The sequence below is a fragment of the Ovis aries genome, chromosome 3, assembly GCF_016772045.2.
Source record: "Ovis aries strain OAR_USU_Benz2616 breed Rambouillet chromosome 3, ARS-UI_Ramb_v3.0, whole genome shotgun sequence".
NCBI lineage: Eukaryota > Metazoa > Chordata > Mammalia > Artiodactyla > Bovidae > Ovis > Ovis aries.
Window position 1 is genome coordinate 96453083 of NC_056056.1, and position 23131 is coordinate 96476213.

A 23131-nucleotide genomic window follows, 5' to 3' on the forward strand; every position below is an offset into this window, starting at 1 on the left:
TACATGCAAATGAATATAGGCAACACATATTTAAGCTATGAAGCATAACAGCAAAATGAACACTCATAAAGCCTTTAACTTAAGATGTAGATCAACGATGCCAGTCAAGTATCTATATGCTTTGCTTTGATCTTCTCTAAGGGAAACACTGCTACGCTGGATTTTTAAAAATCTTATCTTTCCTTTTAAAGCTAGTTTTATTAAATACTTTATTATTTTAGTTTTGCTTGAGCTTTATAAAGAGGTATCTTATTGTCTACATTCTTGGTTATCTGCTTTTTCCCTCAGTATTGAAAAGAGTTGTCACCATTGTTGTAGGTAGCTGTGGGTCATTCATTTCCATAACTGTATGATATTCTACTTTGTGAATATACATTGTAATGGTAAAAGAATCTGCCTGCCAACGCAGGAGGCATAGGTTTGATCCCTTGATCGAGAAGATACCCTAGAGAAGGGAATGACAACCCACTCTAGTATTCTTGCCTGGAAAATCCCATGGACAGAGAGCCTGGCAGGCTACAGTCCATGGAGTTGCAAAGAGTCAGACATCACTGAGCAACTGAGCATGCACACACATTTATTCATGAGTCATTCAATGGACATTTGAGTACTCTAGTTTTGGCTTTTTAAATAATGTCAATATTCATGTTCCTGTACATGTCCTCAAGTGCACATTTATAAAAGGTTTTCTGGAGACATTCTCCTAGGGATGGAACTGCTAGGTTGTAGGGTATTATGAATGTTACTTTATAACAAAATGACAATTTGTGAAACAATTACATTCTTCCTATCAGTATATGAGTTTCCATGCTCTGCTATTGCTAACACTCTTGTGAGACTTCTTAATTTTTTGCAAACTAGTGGGTATAAGATGGGATATCATTGTTTTAATTCGTGTTTTCCTGGTTATTAATGATGGTGAGAATTTTTCTTATGCTTATTTTTCATGAGATTTCCTCTTCTGTGACATACCTGTTCAGACTTTTTGTTTATTTAAAAATTAGATGGTCTTTTTTTAAAAATCAAGTTTCAGGCATTCTGTATTCTGGACACCAACTCATTATTGGTCATATGAGTTGTAAATATAGTTATGACATGTCATTATTTTCTTTATGGTATTTCTGATGAATAGAAATTCTTAATTTTGAAGTAATCAAATACCATAAAATATCAATCTTTTACTTTATGGTTAGCAAATTTACTCTTCCTCCTCCCTAACTTTGGTGATAAAATTTTCTCCTGTATTTTCCTGCAAATTTTTAAAGTTTTAATTTTCATATTTAAGTCTTTAATCTATTTAAAATATAGTATTGTAAATGGAGCCTGGTAGGTTGCAGTCCATGGGGTTGCGAAGAGTTGGACACGACTGAGCGACTTCACTTTCACTTTTCACTTTCATACCTTGGAGAAGGAAATGGCAACCCACTCCAGTCTTCTTGCCTGGAGAATCCCAGGGATGGGGGAGCCTGGTGGGCTGCTGTCTGTGGGGTCGCACAGAGTCAGACACGACTGAAGCAACTTAGCTGCAGCAGCAGTAGCAGGGATCAAATTTCATTTTTTCCCATATGGAATACTTATAGTTCCAGTATGATTTAATGATTAGATCCATTCTTTCCCATTGCTTTGTCATGTCAACTTAGCCACATATTAAGTTTTCATACAATGTGGCTGTTTCTGGGTTCTCTCATCTATTTTAAACTGGACATTTGTCCTTCCCTGTAGAAATACAACACTATCTTAATTTGAACAGCCTTATATTAATAATTATCTTAATATCAGGCAAGGGAAACCTTTAGCTTTAGTATATATCTTCAGTTCAGTTTAGTTGCTCAGTTGTGTCTGACTCTTTGTGATCCTATGAACTGCAGGACGCCAGGCCTCCCTGTCCCTCACCAATTCCCGGAGTTTACTCAAACCCATGTTCATTGAGTCAGTGATGCCATCCAACCATCTCATTCTATGTCGTCCCCTTCTCCTTCTGCCCTCAATCTTTCCCAGCATCAGGGTCTTTTCAAATGAGTCAGCTCTTCGCATCAGGTGGCCAAAGTATCGGAGTTTCAGCTTCAACATCAGTTCTTCCAATGAACACCCAGGACTGATCTCCTTTAAGATGGACTGGTTGGATTTCCCTGCAGTCCAAGGGACTCTCAGGAGTCTTCTCCAACACCACAGTTCAAAAGCATCAATTCTTTGGTGCTCGGCTTTCTTTATAGCCCAACTCTCACATTCATACATGACCACTGGAAAAACCATAGCCTTGACTAGACAGACCTTTGTTGACAAAGTAATGTCTCTGCTTTTGAATATGCTATCTAGGTTGGTCATAACTTTTTTTCCAAAGAGTAAGTGTCTTTTAATTTCATGGCTGCAATCACCATCTGCAGTGATTCTGGAGCCCAAAAAATTAAGTCAGCCACTGTTTCCACTGTTTCCCCAACTATTTGCCATGAAGTGATGGGACCAAATGCCGTGATCTTTGTTTTCTGAATGTTGAGTTTTAAGCCAACTTTTTCATTCTCCTTTTTCACTTTCATCAAGAGGCTCTTTAGTTCTTATTCACTTTCTGCCATAAGGGTGGTGTCATCTGCCTATTGGAGGCTATTGATATTTCTCCCGGCAATCTTGACTCCAACTTGTGCTTCTTCCAGCCCAGCATTTCCCAAGATGTACTCTGCATATAAGTTAAATAAGCAGGGTGACAACATACAGCCTTGATGTACTCCTTTTCCTATTTGGAACCAGTGTGTTGTTCTGTGTCTGGTTCTAACTGTTGCTTCCTGACCTGCATACAGATTTCTCAAGAGGCAAGTCAGGTGGTCTGCTACTCCTATCTCTTTCAGAACTTTCCACAGTTTATCGTGATCCACACAGTCAAAGGCTTTGGCATAGTCAAGAAAGCAGAAATCGATGTTTTTCTGGAACTCTGTTGCTTTTTTTGATGATCCAGCAGATGTTGGCAATTTGATCTCTGGTTCCTCTGCCTTTTCTAAAACCAGCTTGAACATCTGGAAGTTCACGGTTCACGTATTGCTGAAGCCTGGCTTGGAGAATTTTGAGCATTACTTTACTAGTGTGTGAGATGAGTGGAATTGTGCAGTAGTTTGAGTATTCTTTGGTATTGCCTTTCTTTGGGATTGGAATGAAGACTGACCTTTTCCAGTCCTGTGGCCACTGCTGAGTTTTCCAAATTTGCTGACATATTGAGTGCAGCACTTTCTTTCTTTTTTTTTTTTTTTACTCTATTTTACTTTACAATACTGTATTGGTTTTGCCATACATCAACATGAATCCGCTACAGGTGTACACGTGTTCCCAATCCTGAACCCCCCTCCCGCCTCCCTCCCCATACCATCTCTCTGGGTCATCCCAGTGCACCAGCCGCAAGCATCCTGTATCCTGCATCAAACCTAGACTGGCGATTTGTTTCTTATATGATATTATACATGTTTCAATGCCATTCTCCCAAATCATCCCACCCTCTCCCTCTCCCACAGAGTCCAAAAGACTGTTCTATACATCTGTGTCTCTTTTGCTGTCTCGCATACAGGGTTATCGTTACTATTTTTCTAAATTCCATATATATGTGTTAGTATACTGTATTGGCAGAGAAGGCAATGACACCCCACTCCAGTACTCTTGCCTGGAAAATCCCATGGACGGAGGAGCCTGGTGGGCTGCAGTCCATGGGGTCGCTAAGAGTCGGACATGACTGAGCGACTTCACTTTCACTTTTCACTTCCATGCATTGGAGAAGGAAATGGCAACCCACTCCAGTGTTCTTGCCTGGAGAATCCCAGGGACGGGGGAGCTTGGTGGGCTGCCATCTGTGGGGTCGCATAGAGTCAGACACGACTGAAGCGACTTAGCAGCAGCAGCAGTATACTGTATTGGTGTTTTTCTTTCTGATTTACTTCACTCTGTATAATCGGTTCCAGTTTCATCCACATCATTAGAACTGATTCAAATGTATTCTTTTTAATGGCTGGGTAATACTCCATTGTGTATATGTACCACAGCTTTCTTATCCATTCATCTGCTGATGGACATCTAGGTTGCTTCCATGTCCTGGCTATTATAAACAGTGCTGTGATGAACATTGGGGTACACGTGTCTCTTTCAGTTCTGGTTTCCTCGGTGTGTATGCCCAGCAGTGGGATTGCTGGGTCATAAGGCAGTTCTATTTCCAGGTTTTTAAGGAATCTCCTTAGTGGCTGTACTAGTTTGCATTCCCACCAACAGTGTAAGAGGGTTCCCTTATCTCCACACCCTCTCCAGCATTTATTGCTTGTAGACTTTTGGATTGCAGCCATTCTGACTGGTGTGAAATGGTACCTCATTGTGGTTTTGATTTGCATTTCTCTGATAGTGAGTGATGTTGAGCATCTTTTCATGTGTTTGTTAGCCATCTGTATGTCTTCTTTGGAGAAATGTCTATTTAGTTCTTTGGGCCATTTTTTGATTGGGTCGTTTATTTTTCTGGAATTGAGCTGCAGGAGTTGCTTGTATATTTTTGAGACTAGTTGTTTGTCTGTTGCTTCATTTGCTATTATTTTCTCCCATTCCGAAGGCTGTCTTTTCACCTTGCTTATAGTTTCCTTTGTTGTGCAGAGCTTTTGATTTTAATTAGAGAGAGAGTGCAGCACTTTCATAGCATCTTTTAGGATCTGAAATAGCTCAACTGGAATTCTATCACCTTTTAAATATATTTATTAGGATTAGCTTGTAAGTACATCAAAAAATTCTGATAGCATTTTGATTGGAATTGCATTGATAGATCAATTTGGGGAGAACTGAATCCTTATGATATTGAATGTTTCTATCCATTAACATGCTCCACTTAGTTATATCTTCTTTAAGGTGCCATCAGTAAAGCTTTCAACTTTCCCCAATAACTATTCTATGAATCTTTTCATAGAATAAATCATATTTTACGTTTATTTATGTTATTTTACTTATGTTTATTTATGTTATTTATGTTTATTTCATAGAATAAACATAGAATAAAATTCATAGTTTAAATCTTTTAAACTTTATTTCTAAATATTCTTTTATTATCGTAAAAGGTATTTCTTCAAAAATGGAAGTTTCTAAGAGTTTGTTTCTAATTATAGAAATGCTATTGACTTTGTATGTGTGTCTTATATTTCTATGTATCTATCTATTTATTTGGAGAAGGCAATGGCATTAGAACATTACAAAGGATACCCCAATCTCTTGAGGAGGAAGGAATTTTTAACTTTCTTTACCTATAATATTTCAGATTTTACATTAATATATATTGCTTCTAAAATTAAAAATAAGATTAAAAATTAAACTCTACCACCTAGAAACACTTTTCTGGACCACAGTGAAATCTGTTGGCTTTATTTCACTTAAGAATATAAAAAGACCATGGAAAATAATACTCCTCAGCTGTAAAAGACTACTCATTAAAATTCTGACCATTCTTTTACCTTTTCATTTAATCCTTACCCTCATTGCTGGGCTCTTCAACAGGGGATGCTGAGTTAATACATTCTAGGACTCCCTTTGTGATCTCAACCACCTGAAGCTTCCTGATCCTGACTAGGTCTGTATCTTTCAATCCTTCCTCCAACTGTTTGACCACCTCTTTTCCAGGCTGTGAAGTCAGAACGGTAATCTGGAAATAAATCAAAGAATCATTGTGCCCTCTTTCACTGATGTACAGAGTGAAGAATGTTAACAGGTTAGATCTAGAGGATAAACATCGAAGAAATTGGTAGTAGTGTCTTAGGGCAAAGAAGAGGAATTAATTGTAACTTGCAAATCAAGTTTTATTTGACAGATTCTGGTGGGAGAGGTCTGGTGGGATAGATCATCACAGCAGCCTTCCAAACAAACTGAATCTATCCCAGAAAGGGACTAGTGAGAAGCCATCCTTGTTTCAGCTTTTTTTCTGGCCATGCCACAGCATGTAGCATATTAATTCCCCAGCCGGGGACTAAATCCACACCACCTGCATTGGGAGCACGGAGTCTCAACAACAGGACTGCCAGGGAAGTCCCCCACTGTGTTTCAGCTTTTAAGATTGCTTGAATCACAGGCAGTATCCCTCTTGCTCAAAATGCTTTGATTTCATGAAGAAACAAAGGAAACAGAATCCTTAAATTCCACTTTTTAGATGTGTACTAAATATCAGAGAGCTTATATGCTCTTTTCTCAGTGGTACTTCCATTGGATGTCTCTCCTTGCTCAATCTGAATCCAGGCTGAACATTAAACTCTGGAAGGCAAGTATTAAATATATGCAGTTTTCTTTTGTACTTAGACATTTAGAGCATAATTATTTTTAAACTCATTTGTTTGATGCCTGATGTTACAGAGACTGAATGTATTTTAACTCATTCACACACCCAATGGAGTACCTAGTGATGACCTTCAAGTGAATGAAACAGAGAACAATAGAAGGATGGCAAATAATGAGGGATTTAGATGGACTTAAATGGGAAGAAAGCTTAGTGTCCTAAGGCCAGCATCTCTTACCTCCAGGGAACTGTAGGTCAGAGCTGCACCTGTGCTCACGTGTCTGCTGTACTGTTTGAACTGCTGGAGCCCATCCTCTATTGCCAACTGCAGAGAAGTGCCTTGTGGTCTGAAACAACCTTCTCTTTGCAGTATGCGGAGTTCTGAGATGCAGGCCTGCAGCCTAGCAAAGTTCCCTTTCACTTGCTGCAGAGAAAACGAATCAAGGGCGCACATCTTTAGTGACCCAGGTTACAGATTAATTGGCAGTCTAATTTATTATCAATTATTACTTAAGAGTACTTTTCCCTTCCTGAAAATCTATTTATTTGACCAAGATCTATGGAATGTGTATTCCATTCTAGGCACTGCACTAAAACCTTCCCTAAATTTGCCTAAAATTTTGCACATTTCTCTAAAATTTGCAGCCAAAAGGCATTGATTATGTGGAGTTACTAGAAACAGAAAATGTGTTTTAATTCATTCACTCACCCAAAGGAAGGTTCAGTTGTGATTGCTCAGTTTTATTGCAAATTGGAGGCCTAGCAGTGTCACTCTCAAAATGTGTCACTCTTCATGTCTCAGTCAGTCTAGGAACTGGGAGGCACTCTATTCAAGAGTGACATTTTACCAGAAATGAGGATTTTGATGTGGTTGATCATTTAAAACTGACAGTTCAGTTGCTCAGTTGTGTCTGACTCTTTGCGACCCCATGAATTGCAGCACACCAGGCTTCCTGTTCATCACCAACTCCTGGAGTTTACTCCAACTCATGTCCATTGAGTCGGTGATGCCATCCAACCATCTCATCCTCTGTCGTCCCCTTCTCCTTCTGCCTTCAATCTTTCCCAGCATCAGGGTCTTTTCTAGTGAGTCAGCTCTTCGTGTCAGGTGGCCAGAGTATTGGAGTTTCAGCTTCAACATCAGTCCTTCCAATGAATATTCAGGACTGATCTCCTTTAGGATGGACTGGTTGGGTCTCCTTGCAGTCCAAGGGACTTTCAAGAGTCTTCTCCAAACACAATTCAAAAGCATCAATTTTTCGGCGCTCAGCTTTCTTTATAGTCCAACTCTCACATCCATACTTGACTACTGGAAAAACCATAGCCTTAACTAGATGAACCTTTGTTGGTAAAATAATGTCTCTGCTTTTTAATATGTTGTCTAGGTTGGTCCAGAGAAGGCAATGGCAACCCACTCCAGCATTCTTGCCTGGAAAATCCCATGGATGGAGGAGCCTGGTAGGCTGCAGTCCATGGGGTCTTGACAAGTCAGACATGACTGAACGACTTCACTTTCACTTTTCACTTTCATGCATTGGAGAAGGAAATGGCAACCCACTCCAGTGTTCTTGCCTGGAGAATCCCAAGGATGGCGGAGCCTGGTGGGCTGCTGTCTATGGGGTTGCACAGAGTTGGACACAACTGAAGCGACTTAGAAGCAGCAGCAGCAGCTAGGTTGGTCATAATTTTTCTTTCAAAGAGTAAGCGTCTTTTAATTTCATGGCTGCAGTCACAATCTGCAGTGATTTTGGAGCCCCCAAAAATAAAGTCTGACACTGTTTCCACTGTTTCCACTGTTTCTCCATCTATTTGCCATGAAGTGATGGGACCAGATGCCATGATCTTCGTTTTCAGAATGTTGAGCTTTAAGACAACTTTTTCACTCTCCTCTTTCACTTTCATCAAGAGGCTTTTTAGTTCCTCTTCACTTTCTGCCATAAGGGTGGTGTCATCTGCATATTGGAGGTTATTGATATTTCTCCCGGCAATCTTGACTCCAACTTGTGCTTCTTCCAGCCCAGCGTTTCTCATGATGTACTCTGCATAGAAGTTAAATAAGCAGGGTGACAATATACAGCTTTGACGTACTCCTTTTGTTATTTGGAACCAGTCTGTTGCTCCATGTCCAGTTCTAACTGTTGCTTCCTCACCTGCATATAGGTTTCTCAAGAGGCAGGTCAGTTGGTCTGGTATTCCCATCTCTTTCAGAATTTTCCACAGTTTATTGTGATCCACACAGTCAAAGGCTTTGGCATAGTCAAGAAAGCAGAAATAGATGTTCTTCTGGAACTCTCTTGCTTTTTCGATGATCCAGAGGATGTTGGCAATTTGATCTCTGGTTCCTCTGCCTTTTCTAAAACCCGCTTGAACATCTGGAAGTTCATGTATTGCTGAAGCCTGGCTTAGAGAATTTTGAGCATTACTTTACTAACATGTGAGATGAATGCAACTGCTGCTGTAGTTTGAGTATTCTTTGGTATTGCCTTTCTTTGGGATTGGAATGAAAACTGACCTTTTCCAATAAGGTCCTACCTAACAGACCCCTCAGGGTCACTTCAGTAAAGAAATGATACTTGTCTGCAATCAGGTCAGGGAGTCAACATGTAAATCTCCTGACTGTCTTCACTCTCCTTCACAAAAACTTGTTCTCAGGAAGTAGTTTAATCTAATATGATTCTAGATCAATGTTACATCTCCTAAGAATATATACATTTTGAATAAATGTGGAATTAAAACTTGTGACACTATTTGAAGGAATGCCAGGCATCAATAGCAGGTGGGGGTGGGGTGGGGAGAAATTATATTTGGGATGAAGACACTTTCCTGATCAAAGGGCAGAATTGAGCAATATTTGCAAAACACACATAAAATTCATGAGCATGTTACTTTGCTTACTTGCTCCTCTTCATGAATCTCTGGGGAAAACAGAAGAAATAGGATATAATTTTTACACAAAGAGAACTTGTAATCTAGATAGGAAGATAAGAAACCTACTCAAGAAATAAATGAGAACAAATGAGGCCAGTAGCCTTTAAGTATTTCTTTTCATGTACTCCATAAAAGAATATGAAAAATGATATACTCTATTATATATTATATTGACATCTAGATTTAAAAATTCAAAGTATAAGTAGTTGTTAAGGACATATAACTTCCAGTACATTTAAATACCGATATTTAAAAATGACACTATAATACAACTCTTTAAAACATAATCTAATTATGTTTATTAATCTAAATATTAATATCATAGGAATTTGATACTCTCATTTTTCAATTTTTAAAGTACATGAGCAAGCTTTTTTCTTTTTAACAGATGGAAATTAATATTATTTATTTTCTCCCTGAATTCATATTTCCATTTCAATTTCCCGTAGTTTTATCGTAATGTAATAGAACTTTCTGGTTGGCAGTCTTTTATTGATTATCTTATCATATTTCTATGCATCAAAAATATATGTCATCAGATTTTAAAATTTCCTATGACTATAGCGATTCACAGGGTCGCAAAGAGTCAGACACGACTGAGTGACTGAACTGAACTGGACTGATAGGCTTTAAGGAGTTATCTAGATTGCACTATTTAAAAAATTATTGTTCATATAAATTGATCAAAACAACATATATATTATCTATTTTGATAATTATTGGCATTAAGGGTAAAATTTAATTAGAAATGCATCTCAGTGGTGAGCACGTTGGGTTCTTTAATTAGTTAAGGTATGTGTGAATAAATAAATTGTTGATTAAATGGCACAACATTAAGTATTAATCCTATTCCTATTTTCTAGGAGGTTTCTAGTGCTGAGAAACCTCATCCTGATAAATACAGATGTCAAACAAACTGTCAAATTCATTCTGAGTTATATGCCAAAAATTACATATGGATATACTAAAAAAATTATTTTAATGATCTATTAGCTGCTACTCAATTTAGTCTTCCTTCAATTTTGTTAAAATTGGAGATTACCTGGTTGCAAAAGATTTTTAACCCAATCATTAAGTCATTTTCTTTCTTACACTGATGTCAATATTTTGAAATATTCCTTTGTTTGGTGCCCCTGGAAGTTTTAAAACCACATGGCAATTCATCACAGTAAAATTTATGGTGGGTGAAAGATATGTTCCTCTCACCTCATCCTTTTTATTTTGGGTTTTCTTTGTGAAGTGGAAGAGAAGTAATTGTTAAAGGGATGCTAGGAATGAAGAAGGAGCCTGACACCCTCATCATAGGCATAGTTATAGAAGTTTTAGAAAAGAATACAGTAGAAATGGAAGATCTATATAACAGTTCTTGAAAATTATATATTCCTATGCCCTAGGAACTCTTACAGCCCTAGTTTTGTGTGTACCACATTTGGAAGAGACTTATAGACTACGAATACTTTAGAAATTTAGAAAAAGAGTTGTTGGAAAGGGGGTGAGATTGAGCTTAGAATTTAAAGGATACGGTTTGTAAAAGGAATTCCGTATTTTAGGTGTACATGTGTGCGTTTGTTGGGGAGCTGGTAGACAGGCTGAAAGCTCAATATAAGCATCTCTGGAGGTTGAAAGTGAATGGAGTGTGCCAGAGAGAAAGAAGGAATATGCCTGATAAGAGCAGAGGATGCTTGTTGAAGAGTAGATGCTTGTTGAAGACTCTCAAGAGTCTTCTCCAACACCACAGTTCAAAAGCATCAATTCTTGGGTGCTCAGCCTTCTTCACAGTCCAACTCTCACATCCATACATGACCACAGGAAAAACCATAGCCTTGACTAGACGGACCTTAGTCGGCAAAGTAATGTCTCTGCTTTTGAATATGCTATCTAGGTTGGTCATAACTTTCCTTCCAAGGAGTAAGCGTCTTTTAATTTCATGGCTGCAGTCACCATCTGCTGTGATTTTGGAGCCCAAAAAAATAAAGTCTGACACTGTTTCCACTGTTTCCCCATCTATTTCCCATGAAGTGATGGGACTGGATGCCATGATCTTCATTTTCTGAATGTTGAGCTTTAAGCCAACTTTTTCACTCTCCTCTTTCACTTTCATCAAGAGGCTTTTTAGTTCCTCTTCACTTTCTGCCATAAGGGTGGTGTCATCTGCATATCGGAGGTTATTGATATTTCTCCCAGAAATCTTGATTCCAGCTTATATTTCTTCCAGTCCACCATTTCTCATGATGTACTCTGCAGATAAGTTAAATAAGCAGGGTAACGATATACAGCCTTGACGTATTCCTTTTCCTATTTGGAACCAGTCTGTTGTTCCATGTCCAGTTCTAACTGTTGCTTCCTGACCTGCATACAGATTTCTCAAGAGGCAGGTCAGGTGGTCTGGTATCCCCATCTCTTTCAGAATTTTTCAGTTTATTGTGATCCACACAGTCAAAGGCTTTGGCATAGTCAAAGCAGAAATAGATGGTTTTTTAGAACTCTCTTGCTTTTTCGATGATCTAGAGGATGTTGGCAATTTCATCTCTGGTTCCTCTGCCTTTTCTAAAACCAGCTTGAACATCAGAAAGTTCACGGTTCACGTATTGCTGAAGCCTGGCTTGGAGAATTTTGAGCATTACTTTACTAGCGTGTGAGATGAGTGCAATTGTGCAGTAGTTTGAGCATTCTTTGGCATTGCCTTTCTTTGGGATTGGAATGAAAACTGACCTTTTCCAGTCCTGTGGCCACTGCTGAGCTTCCCAAATTTGCTGGCATATTGAGTGCAGCACTTTCACAGCATCATCTTTCAGGATTTGAAATAGCTCAACTGGAATTCCAGGGAAGCCCATGACAAATCTCTAGATCCATCCATATTGCTGTAAATGGCATAATTTCATTCTTTTTAATGGCTGAGTAATATTTCATTGTATATATGTAGCACATCTTTATCCATTTATACTGATGGACACTTAGTTTGCTTCCAGGTCCTGGCTATTGCAAATGAAGTGTTGCAATGAACACTTGGGTGCATGTATCCTTTCAGATCATGATTTTCTCTGGATATATGCCCAGGAGTGGGATTGCTGGGTTATATGGTAGTTCTATTTTTAGTTTTTTAAGGAACCTCCATACTGTTCTCCATAGTGGCTGTACCACTTTACATTCCTACTAACAGTGTAGGAGGCTTCCCTTTTCTTCACACATCCTCCAGCATTTATTGTTTGTGAATATTTTGATGATAGCCATTCTGGCTGGTATGAGGTGATATCGCATAGTTTTGACTTGCATTTCTCTAATAATTGGTGACACTGAACATCTTTTCATTTGCCTCTTGGCCATCTGTATGTCTTCTTTGGAGAAATGTCTATTTAGAATATCTTTTAAATCCATAGTTGAATTCATAAGAAATTAAGGGTAATCCCCAAGTACCAAAGGAAACTACAGTGTGAGACAGGTATAAAAGCCTTGACTTTATTTGCTGATCTTGGGAACCAAGGGCTTTGTGTTGAAAGGGAAAAGGAGACAAGGCATTAGGCCCTTGTAAAGAAGAGTTGGAACTGCCACTCTGGCTCAAAAAATTAAAAGGTTATTTAAAGGTTTTTTTCTCAGTGAAAAGGTGGGCTGGAAAGAATCTACCCACTGCTCAAAGCAGATGATAATAAAGCTTGTTGACTTATGTGAGCTCTGAGTAGAAATGAGAAAGAAATCACTGCTAAAACCTAGAAACTACATACATTCCTTTATGTCAGTTTAGGATTTATCTTTATCTACAGAGTCTAGGAAATCTTAAGTTTAAAACGTAACTTAAAGTGGTCCTGGGGTGATAGCCCCTCAGGCATCTAACTGAAGCAAACACAAATCCTTTCTAGATGCACATACACCATAAACTAAAGGCCTCACAGAATTTTCACACATTAAGGTCAGTTTAAGATAAACCCATAATCCAAAATTACAAAATCAGTTAGAAAAATAAACATTATGAGTGAGAGTCCACAGAAACAGCAAAGAGGAGAATTAGAATACCATTTCACATATTGGAAATATCAAATACATTTAAGTACCTTTAAGATGTTTAAAGAAATAAGAGGGATTATTCAAAAAGGACCCAAAAGATTTGAAAATTACGAGGCTATCTGTACACTGAAGTAAAGCGAATAATCAGACCTTTCATTACTACTGGATACTGGCTATGAACGGACACTATTTTCAGAGGTCCTGAACATTATTGTTGCCCCCAATCAGAGCAGGGGCTTATGGCAGTCAAGAGATGAGGGAAGTTTTATATTGGGTCTGATGAGTCCCCACATGCATCCTATGGCTATTTCTTCAGTTTTAGAAAGTATAAATGGAATAGACATGCCTCACAGCTGGCAGAATCCCCACACTGGTTCTCTGACCTGTGGAGTGAAGGCAACTATGGTGGGAATGGCCAAGAGGAAGTCTCTAGAGCTGTCTCTGTTTAGGAAAACAATAAGTGCAATACTGAATTCCTGGAGGGACTGTAGAAATTAGTGTACCTTCAAGGACTTGAAAGATGCAGAGTTGGTGATTTCTACCACATCCCCATTCAATTGGCCTATATGGCCTGTGCAGAAGACAGATGAGTCTTGGAGAATGAGAGTGTATTATGATAAACTTACTTAGGTGCTAACTCCAACAGCAGTTGCTGTATTAGATGCAGTTTCATTGCTTGAGCAAATTAACACATCTCTTGGTACCTGGTATACAGCTATTGATCTGGTAAGTGCCTTTTCTCCACTCTTGTCTATAAGGTCCCACAGGAGCAGTCTGCTTTCAGCTGACAAGACCAGAAACACACCTCCTTCACTATCCTACCTCATGGGTGTATCAGTTCTCCAGCCTTATGTCATAATTTAGTTCACAGGAATTTTGATTGCCATTCCCTTTCACAAGTTATCACACTGGCCCATTACATTAATGACATGCTGAGTGGACCTAGTGAGCAAGAAGTAGCACCTATTCTAACTTATTGGTAAGACATTTGCAAGCCAGTATGTAGGAAATAAATTCGACTAAAATTCAGGGGACTTCTACCTCAGTGAAATTTTTCATGTCCATTGGTATGGGGCATGTCGCAATGTCAAATCAAACGTGACAAATCAATTTGTTGTTTTTGGAGTAGAAGAGAGGATCTAAAGGTCAAACTGCTTTTAAGTCAGATGGTTGACACCTTTCTACTTTTAGTTCCATCTACATTCTTACTTTCAAAAGTACTTGATTTTGCTAGTTCCTAAGCCTTTTGAGAAATTGGTGGTTTAAACTTTGTTCTTTGGGTTTCCCACTACTGGCTTAAGATTTAGCTCTCTTGGGGACTGCTAAGTCATTTCTCACTTTTCACTTGTATTACGGTTTCCAAAATTTTGTTGCAATATTTTCCCCTTCATTCAACAAACATTCAAAGGTTACAAAAGAATATGTAGAAAAAGTCACCTTCCTACTCTTAGTTTTCAGCTAACCAGTAGTTTCCTGCAGGCAATAAATATTATCAGCTTATTTGATATCTTTCCAGAGATATTTCTTTACATAAAAGGAAATATAAATCGGCTTCCTTGGTGGCTCAGACAGTAAAGAATCTGTCTGCAATGCAGGAGATCTGGATTTGATCCCTGGGTCAGGAAGATCCCCTGAAGAAGGGAATGGCAACCCACTCCAATATTCTTGCCTGGAGAATTAGATGGACAGAGGAGCCTGGCAGGCTACAGTTCATGAGGTTGCAGAGTTGGACACAACTGAGCGACTATCACTTTCACTTTTCATCTTTCTTCTTACCGAAACAGAAGAGATTATGATACTCTTTTGAATCTTGATTTTGTTACACAGTATATTTGGGTAATCATTACATTCAATAGATAAAAAGTATCTTAATTTTTATGGCTAAATAGGATTCCATTAATAGATGGACCATATAACTCTATTTAACCAATTCCCTATTAATTAACAGTAGGTTATTTCCAATCTTTTGCTATTCTAAACAATTCTAAAATGAATAATCTACAACCATTTTTGCACATATGAAAACATATATGTAGGATAAGTTTCTAAAAGCAGACTTGCCAGATTAAAGGGTATGTAAATTGTGATACTGTCATCACATTGCCCACTATAGCAACTGTGTTAAAATATATACCCAAGGGTGCCTGTTTCGTTAAATCCTCAAAAACATTGTCATTTAACTTAAAAAAGTCTTTACCAATCAGATACCTGAAAAATAATAGCATCTCAAAGTAGTTTCAACTTGTATTTCTTTTATGAGTGAGACTGAACATATTCAATATTTCAAGGTCATGTGTATTTCCTTTTTTGAAAACTGTACATATATCATATTTCATTTCCTATTAGACTATGGTCATTATTTTTATTGATTTTAAGGAAACCTTTATGCAGTTATGGAAATTAACTCCTTGTGATACAGAAGCAAATATTTTTCCTCATATGGTCTTAGATTTTACACCTAGTATTTTTTTGGCCAAGTGTATATTTTCTATTTTTATTCAAGTGAATTTATTAATCTTTTACTTTTGGAATTTTGGGTTTCATGTTATGGTTAGAAAGGCCTTTCTTACTCTTACATTTTCCCCCAAGCTCTGCATGCTGTCAATTTATTGTCAATTAAGCCTTTCTCCTTCACAGTAATCATGATGTTAAGTTTTCTGGGTAGAGTGTACTAGAGGGACATTGCATGAGGAAGGTATGTTTCTGCTGAAACCAATGGGATGAGGCCACCTCGTAGTGTTCCACCCAAATGCCCAGAACTTATAGGTCCTTGGTGTTATGGACTGAATGTTTGTGCCCCCTTAAAATTCATGTATTGAAGCCCTAACTCCCAATGTGATGAGAGGCAAAGCTTCTGGGACATAATTAGGTTTTGATGAAGTCATGAGTGGGGCCTCCATGATGGGATTAGTGTGTTGTAACAAGAGGAATAGACACCAGAGCTCTCTCTTCATGTACAATACACACATTAAGGAAAGTCCATGTGAGCACATAGCAAGAAGTCCATGTGAGCACATAGCAAGATGGAAGAGGGCTCTCACCAGAGCCTGATCAGGTTGGCACCCTGACCTTGGCCTTCCAGCTTTCTAAACCTCGAGAAAATAAATGTCTGTTGTTTAAACCAGTCAGTCACAATTTGAGCTAAGACCTTAGGAACTTCTTAGCCCTAGCTGATCACCTGTCAGCTGCTCACTTAGCCAGGACACTGCATGCTTCAGACCTCGTGCCTGCACTGATGCCTGACTCCCTTTGCTCACCTGTCATTCCCCGCAGAGGTTTGTCTCTGGAGGTCCTCCCAGTGCTGCTGTTCTTTTCAGCATGGATACTGCTTACCCCAGGCCTCCTGCCCACAGTGGCACTCCACTCCGCATGTTTGTGCACTGGCCACTGCGCCTGCACCTGAAGGGTTCCTGTTTTCCCAGTAGCCACGGAGCAGCACCAGCTTGAGCAAACCAGTATCTTCTGTGTATCCAGTGAGCTACAACCATACATTCTCCAACTGGCTCTAAACCCCAGCCTTGGGAAAGGGGTCCCCTTTCCAACTTAGTCCTTCTTTGAGATCTCTTCCTCAGCCTGAAAGCATGCATGCATAGTTGAATAGGTTAAACTATGTTAAAATATTCTGTATAAATTTTCCTTTTTATTTATTTTTATTTTTTTTAAGAAGCCACCCCAAACCCCAGTTTTATTCCTTATTATCTGGTTATAAAATCCTAATTATCTACCAAGGCAGGAGAGCTGCATTTTGTGATTTAGTCAGTGTTTCCTTCTATCTTTGGTTTTCCTGTTCTTTGGGTTTGAAACACACAGTCTACACTAGATGTTTTTCCAGGGGAGCTTCCTCCACTAGGCAAACCAGACCCTGCTTTGCTACTGGTAGTTTCTACAGAACTCATGTCTCAGCTCCAGGGCTCTCCACTAACAGGTATGGGGAAAGATGATTACCGGTCATCTTCAACTGCTCTTGTGACATAAAGAGCAGAAATCGCAGTCTGAAGAGTCTCAACCTCCTCGACACAATCTAGCTGTTACAATGGATGGGGAGGGAGTTGGAAGCACAAGCTCCAGTACAGGAAAAGCAAGATCTTGTTCTCTGACAGGTGGATTAGCTTTCAAAGTAATGGAGGCTTTTAATCCATGCAACCCTTTTTCAGCTTCTCCCTTCATCAACAGAGGCCATGAGGCATAGTAATGGCCTCTGAAAAGTCAAACCACATGAAGATCGTGACTTTGGCTCCTCTGTCTGCCTCCTGAGATGATCCGAGGTTGCCCTGGGTACGGGCTGTAATAACAGGAGCACAATCGCAGGAACAATGAAGCACAGGCAGAAGGTGCCTCCAGTTTTACCTCAGTCTTGTTTGTTAGGATGGAGCTGATGCGCCTGTACTGATAGTCAGGAACAATTAGCACAGAGTAGCTCTATCTTCCCAGGGTGTTTTTGGTGAAATTTTGGCTGGGCCGAAATCTGCATCAGTGCGGACAGAGGTTGCAGGACTGGTCTGGGCATCTGGACCGGAGTAGAAAGAGAAACCAAACACAAGTCTGGCCACAAGTGGATTCTGGCACATTCTTAGATGCAGTTAAAAATGTCACAGTGTGCATAAGGGGCAGGCAAAGGAGTTTTCTGTGGGAAGTAATGCCTGTAGGCAGAATAAACTGTCCAGTCTACTCGTGGGGAGGAGCACCCTGCGGTAAAAACAGAGGAGCTAGGGGGCCTCGAGGAAGGTGTTGGTTCGGAAGATGGAGGAGACAATCTTGCCCGTGGCGTTGATGGTGCCTTCGCTGTCTGAGCTGGACTCAGAGTCGCTGCTCCCAGAGTAGGCGCCCAGGCCTGGGAGGATGCCGATACAGACAGCCGCGGACGGGCAGTGGATGGAGGGACTGCTCAGGGAGGTGCTTCCCAGAGACACACAGGACGGGGCTTCTTGATTCTTGTCATCTGGGTCAGGGTCCGATTTTAGTCTTTTCACAGTTTCCACTCTCTGAACTCTTATGCTTCACAGCTCCTGCCAACAGCTTTGCCTGGGAGAACTTGTTCTTGGTTTCTGTGGGTTTCACAGCTCTCTTCTCCACTTCCTTCTTGTTTTCTGAAGAAATTCCAACCTTGTTGAGATTACTTCTGTGTTCCTTCAGTTCTTTCAGTTCTTCTCTTCGCTGTTTTTCTATTAGTTCTTGCTGCCGAGAAACCTCATCAAGGAAGTTGGTCTCATCTTCGTCTAAGCCTCTTACCATGGTTTTGAATTTGAACTGTTCTTCATACTCCTGCTGCTTCCTGTCTTTCTGTTCTTGTAGCCTTTCACACAGAGACCGAGGGTCATAAACCTCCTCTGGGCATTCTTCAGGATCTTCAGGTTTTCGAACTTTTCCCCATTCTTCTTGTCTCCTTTTGCGCCGTTCATCTAGCTCTGCCTCAGATACAAACCTCTTTTTGATAACAAGGTTACCGTCATCCTCTCCATCCATAATGGAACAGTCGCCACAACAAAGTTCCACCCCTCTTCCGGCCTAAATTTTCCTTTTTAAAATTACTGTGGTTTCTATCTCCTGATTGAACCCAAAATGATACAATCTGTTCTAGTACTTACACATTTTCAATTTTTACATTTAAATCTTTGATCCATCTGGAATTTATATAGGCATAAGTTATAAGTAAAAATAGTTGGAAAAGACCCTGATACTGGGAAAGATTGAAAACAGGAGGAGAAGGGGACGACAGAGGATGAGATGGTTGGATGGCATCACTGACTTGATGGACATGAGTTTGACTAAAGTCTGGGAGTTGGTGATGGACAGGGAAGCCTGGAGTCCTATGGTCCATGGGGTCACAAAGAGTTGGACATGACTGAGTGACTGAACTGAACTATGAGTGTGAATCTAACTTAATTTTTCTCCGCAACTACCTAGTTTGTTGAATACTGTTTCCAGCTAATGTTAAATAGCATCTTTATTATACACTAAATCCCGCCATATATTTGGGTCTATTTCTAGACTTTAAATTATATTCTATTGCTTTGTTTTTCCAATTTCCAGTGTCACACTGTTTGAATACCTGTTTAATATTTGAGAGAAAGAATCTCCAGCTATTCTTGTTTTTTTGTTTCTAATTTTATTATTAAATATCTATTCTGCTAGAAATTTTACTGGAAGTTGCACTGGATTTATAGATTCATTTAGAGATAACTGACATCTTTCTGGACTGAGTGCTCCCAAGAACTAATGACTTTTCGTTTGTTCAAGTCTTCTTTTGTGTTTCTCAATAGCATTTCAATTCATATAAATTTTGCATGTTTATTATTATTTTTATTCATAATCATTTATTTGATCACTTTGGTTATTATGATGAGAACTTTTCTGCCATTTTAACTTCTAGCTGGTTGTTCTGGAATAACAACTAGAATACAAAGGATACTTTTGTTGTTGTTCAGTCGCTCAGTCATGTCTCTTTGTGATAGCATGGACTGCAGCACACCAGGCTTCCCTGTCCTTCACTATCTCCCAGAGTTTGTGCAAACTCATGTCCACTGAGTCGGTGATGCTATCTAACCATCTCATCCTCTGCCACCCACTTCTCCTTCTGCCCTTGATCTTTCACAGCATCAGGGTCTTTTCTAATGAGTCAGTTCTTTTCATCAGGTGGCCAAAGTGTTGGAGCTTCAGTTTCAGCATCAGTCCTTCTAATTAATATTTACAGTTGATTTTCCTTAGGATTGATTTGCTTGATCACCTTGCTATTGAGAGAGTCAATTCCTAGGCAGGTTGATAAGAAGTCCAGGGTCCCCAAGGAGGAGAAAGGGGTCTGGGGCTCTCAAGGAAGAGACAGGGGTCTGGAATTCTCAAGGAGGAGGAAAAGACACTTTTTCCCCCTCTACATTCCTTTTTTTTTTTTTTTCCCTCTACATTCCTTAGTCTTAGTCACATAAAATGGTTGTTTTTTTTTTTTTAAATCTTTAAGCCTGGAACTGATGATTACACAACAAACAACTCAGTTTAAACTCTGTACTAAGGATTATATAACAACAATGTATCCTGCTTGAGGACAGTTCCTCCTTCTTGAAAACCTTCTGACTAATCCTGTTATAATCAAAATGCAGATAATTATGATGGTGTGATCACTCACCTAGAGCCAGACATCCTGGAATGTGAAGTCAAGTGGGCCTTAGGAAGCATCACTATGAACAAAGCTAGTGGAGGTGATGGGATTCCAGTTGAGCTATTTCAAATCCTAAAAGATGATGCTGTGAAAGTGTTGCACTCAATATGCCAGCAAATTTATTGCTTCCTTCTACTTTTTTGCACTGTTCATTTAAGAATACTGGATTTTGGTTTGCCATTCCCTCCTCCAATGGATCATAACTCTCCATTATGACCTTGTCCATCTTGGGTGGCCCTACACAGCATGGCTTATAGTTTCATTGAGTTACACAATGTTGTGTTTCTGCTGTACAACAAAGCGAATCAGCCATAACTATACACATACCAACTCCCTCTTGAGCCTCCCTCCCTCTCTTTCCCTTCCTTCTTTCTTTTTCTTTTTTAGCCACTCCGTGTGGAATTTGGGGTCTTAGTTCCTCAACCAGGGATCAAATTTGCACCTCCTGAAGTGGAAGCATGGAGTCTTAACCACTGGACTGCCAGGTAAGCCCCTCACTTCCTTATTCCTATATTTTAACTTCGTTTTATGTGTGTGATTATATCAGTGAAAATCTTTCCAATACTGTTAGATAACAGTGATGATAGTAAATTTATTTGACTTACACAGGAATATATTCCGGAGAAGGCAATGGCAACCCACTCCAGTACTATTGCCTGGAAAATCCCATGGATGGAGGAGCCTGGTAGGCTGCAGTCCATGGGGTCGCGAAGAGTCGGACATGACTGAGTGACTTCACTTTCGCTTTTCACTTTCATGCCTGGAGAAGGAAATGGCAACCCACTCCAGTGTTCTTGCCTGGAGAATCCCAGGGATCGGGGAGCCTGGTGAGCTGCTGTCTATGGGGTCGCACAGAGTCAGACACGACTGAAGCGACTTAGCAGCAGCAGCAGCAGGAATATATTCAAGTCTTTCATTAAGTAAGATCTGGCTTTTGAGTTGTCATAGACAGACACTATGGGAATAGCCACCCATTCCTAGTTTTTTAGGTTTTTTTTTTAATGATTGGATATTGCATTTTATTAAATACCTTTTTTAGTACTTACAGAAAAAACACTATCATATTTTTCTTAGATATATTAACATAGTAAACTATATTAATAGATTTCAATATTGCACCATCTCTGCATTCCTGTACATGATTTTTTAAATATAAGTTGGATTCTACTGTTAATACTTTAGTTGGGATTTTGAGTGAGACGGATTTGTAGTTTTTCTTTCTTTGCAATATTTGTTGCATTTTAAGATCAATATTATGTTATTTTCATAAAAAGAATCTGGAAGGATATTATTTCTTTCTGCAGTATAAAATAGTTAAAAAAATGTAAAGATCTGTCCTTTAAAAGTTTGGTATTATTCCTCTGTAAAACTATTTGGTTCCAGTACTTTATTTTGGGGGAGGGTAGTTCTTTGATGAATTTCCCATTCCTTTTATGGAAAATGGTGAGTTTCTATCTCTTCTGAATTCACGTTTGGTAATTATATTTTCATGGAGAATTATGTATTTCACACAAGTATATCTATGGTTACTTTCTTTTTACCTTATTTTGTGTATACATGATTTTCCCACTGCTCTTTCCCTGAAACTAAGTTAACTAATAATGGTTGATCTATATTTCCTATTTTCCCCTCAAACAACAAATTTAGATTTATTCATTTGTTCTACCATTTTCTATTTTCATATTCATTACTCTTTGCCTTTATTTTTTCTTTCTTTCAGCTTTCCTTAAGCTTGTTTTTTGTTTTCTTCTTGAGTTGCTTGCTTCATTTCAGTTTTTCTTGTTTACTAATAGAATTAAAAATAATAAAATATACAGTTTAAAGATGATTTTTCCTCTAGCATTGCCTTTTTTGTATCACATATGTTCTGGTATGTAGTGTTTCATTATTATTATTTTCTAGATACACTACAATTTTTGCCTGAATTCCCTCTTTGATGCAAAAGCTATTTATTAAGCAGCATAAAAACGTCCAGGTGGTAGAGACTCTTTGTTCTCTGTGTCTGTTACTTATTTCCAGTTTTACTGCACTGTGTTCAGAGAATGTTGACTGATCTATTTGTAGTTTTTAGAATTCATCTAAGTTTTTGCATTTATTTGTGGCTTAATATCCTGTCAACTTTTGTGAATATTCCATGAGTACTTCAGGAAGGTGCAGATTTTTTTAATACTTATATTTCTTTAAAAAATGTTGATACTATATTATTTGGTAATTGGTATTCAAAACTGTTATATTTTTAATAGACTCCCCCTCCAGGAAGCCCTCTGTATTGAATATATTTCTTATGCATCTCTTGATAATTCTCTACTCTTCCCTGCTTTGTGTCGATATTATAGTGCCATACTTAGTCTTGTTTAGTGCTTTTTGCTGCAAATTCAATGATGTCAGATATTAAATTTATTTTTTTTTGTAGGGGTACATTTGCTTAGTATACCTTTGCCCTTCCTTTTATTTTCAACTTTTCTGAATCACTTTGTTACAGTCTCTTGAATACAGAATTTTGTTTTGCAATCAAATCTGTGCTTTTTAAATGTTTTAACAGGTAAGTTTAGGACACATTTATTAATGTGACAGATACAGTTATTTTTAGTAATATTATTTTAAGGTATACACTGTTTGCATAAATTTTGAAAAATCACTATGCTGTGTAAATTTGTCTGCTCTATTATGTTTTTCTTGTCATAATTAGAAAGGTTTGTATTTATTCTAGTGGTTGTCTTTATAATTCCATGTTTATAATTCCTGTAAGTTATTTATTAATATCCATTAATGAGCTATGAAAATCTCCA

General features: G+C 38.6%; 2 protein-coding genes across 2 annotated transcripts in view; both read right to left on the minus strand.

The window, feature by feature from the left end:
- Window positions 1-23131, minus strand: part of M1AP (meiosis 1 associated protein) — a 75420-nt gene that overhangs the window by 44461 nt on the left and 7828 nt on the right. Inside the window, exons 2-3 of the mRNA XM_060413661.1 lie at window positions 6504-6689; window positions 5473-5641 (exon numbers count right to left, since the gene is read on the minus strand). Coding sequence (XP_060269644.1) covers window positions 5473-5641; window positions 6504-6689 — 355 coding nt within the window. The remainder of the gene's footprint in view (window positions 1-5472; window positions 5642-6503; window positions 6690-23131) is intronic.
- On the minus strand, window positions 17734-18698 carry LOC106990225 (PSME3-interacting protein-like). The gene is given in 2 exon segments (XM_042248142.2): window positions 17734-18163; window positions 18165-18698. Coding segments are annotated over 2 exon segments (756 nt in total). The 5' UTR covers window positions 18656-18698; the 3' UTR covers window positions 17734-17898.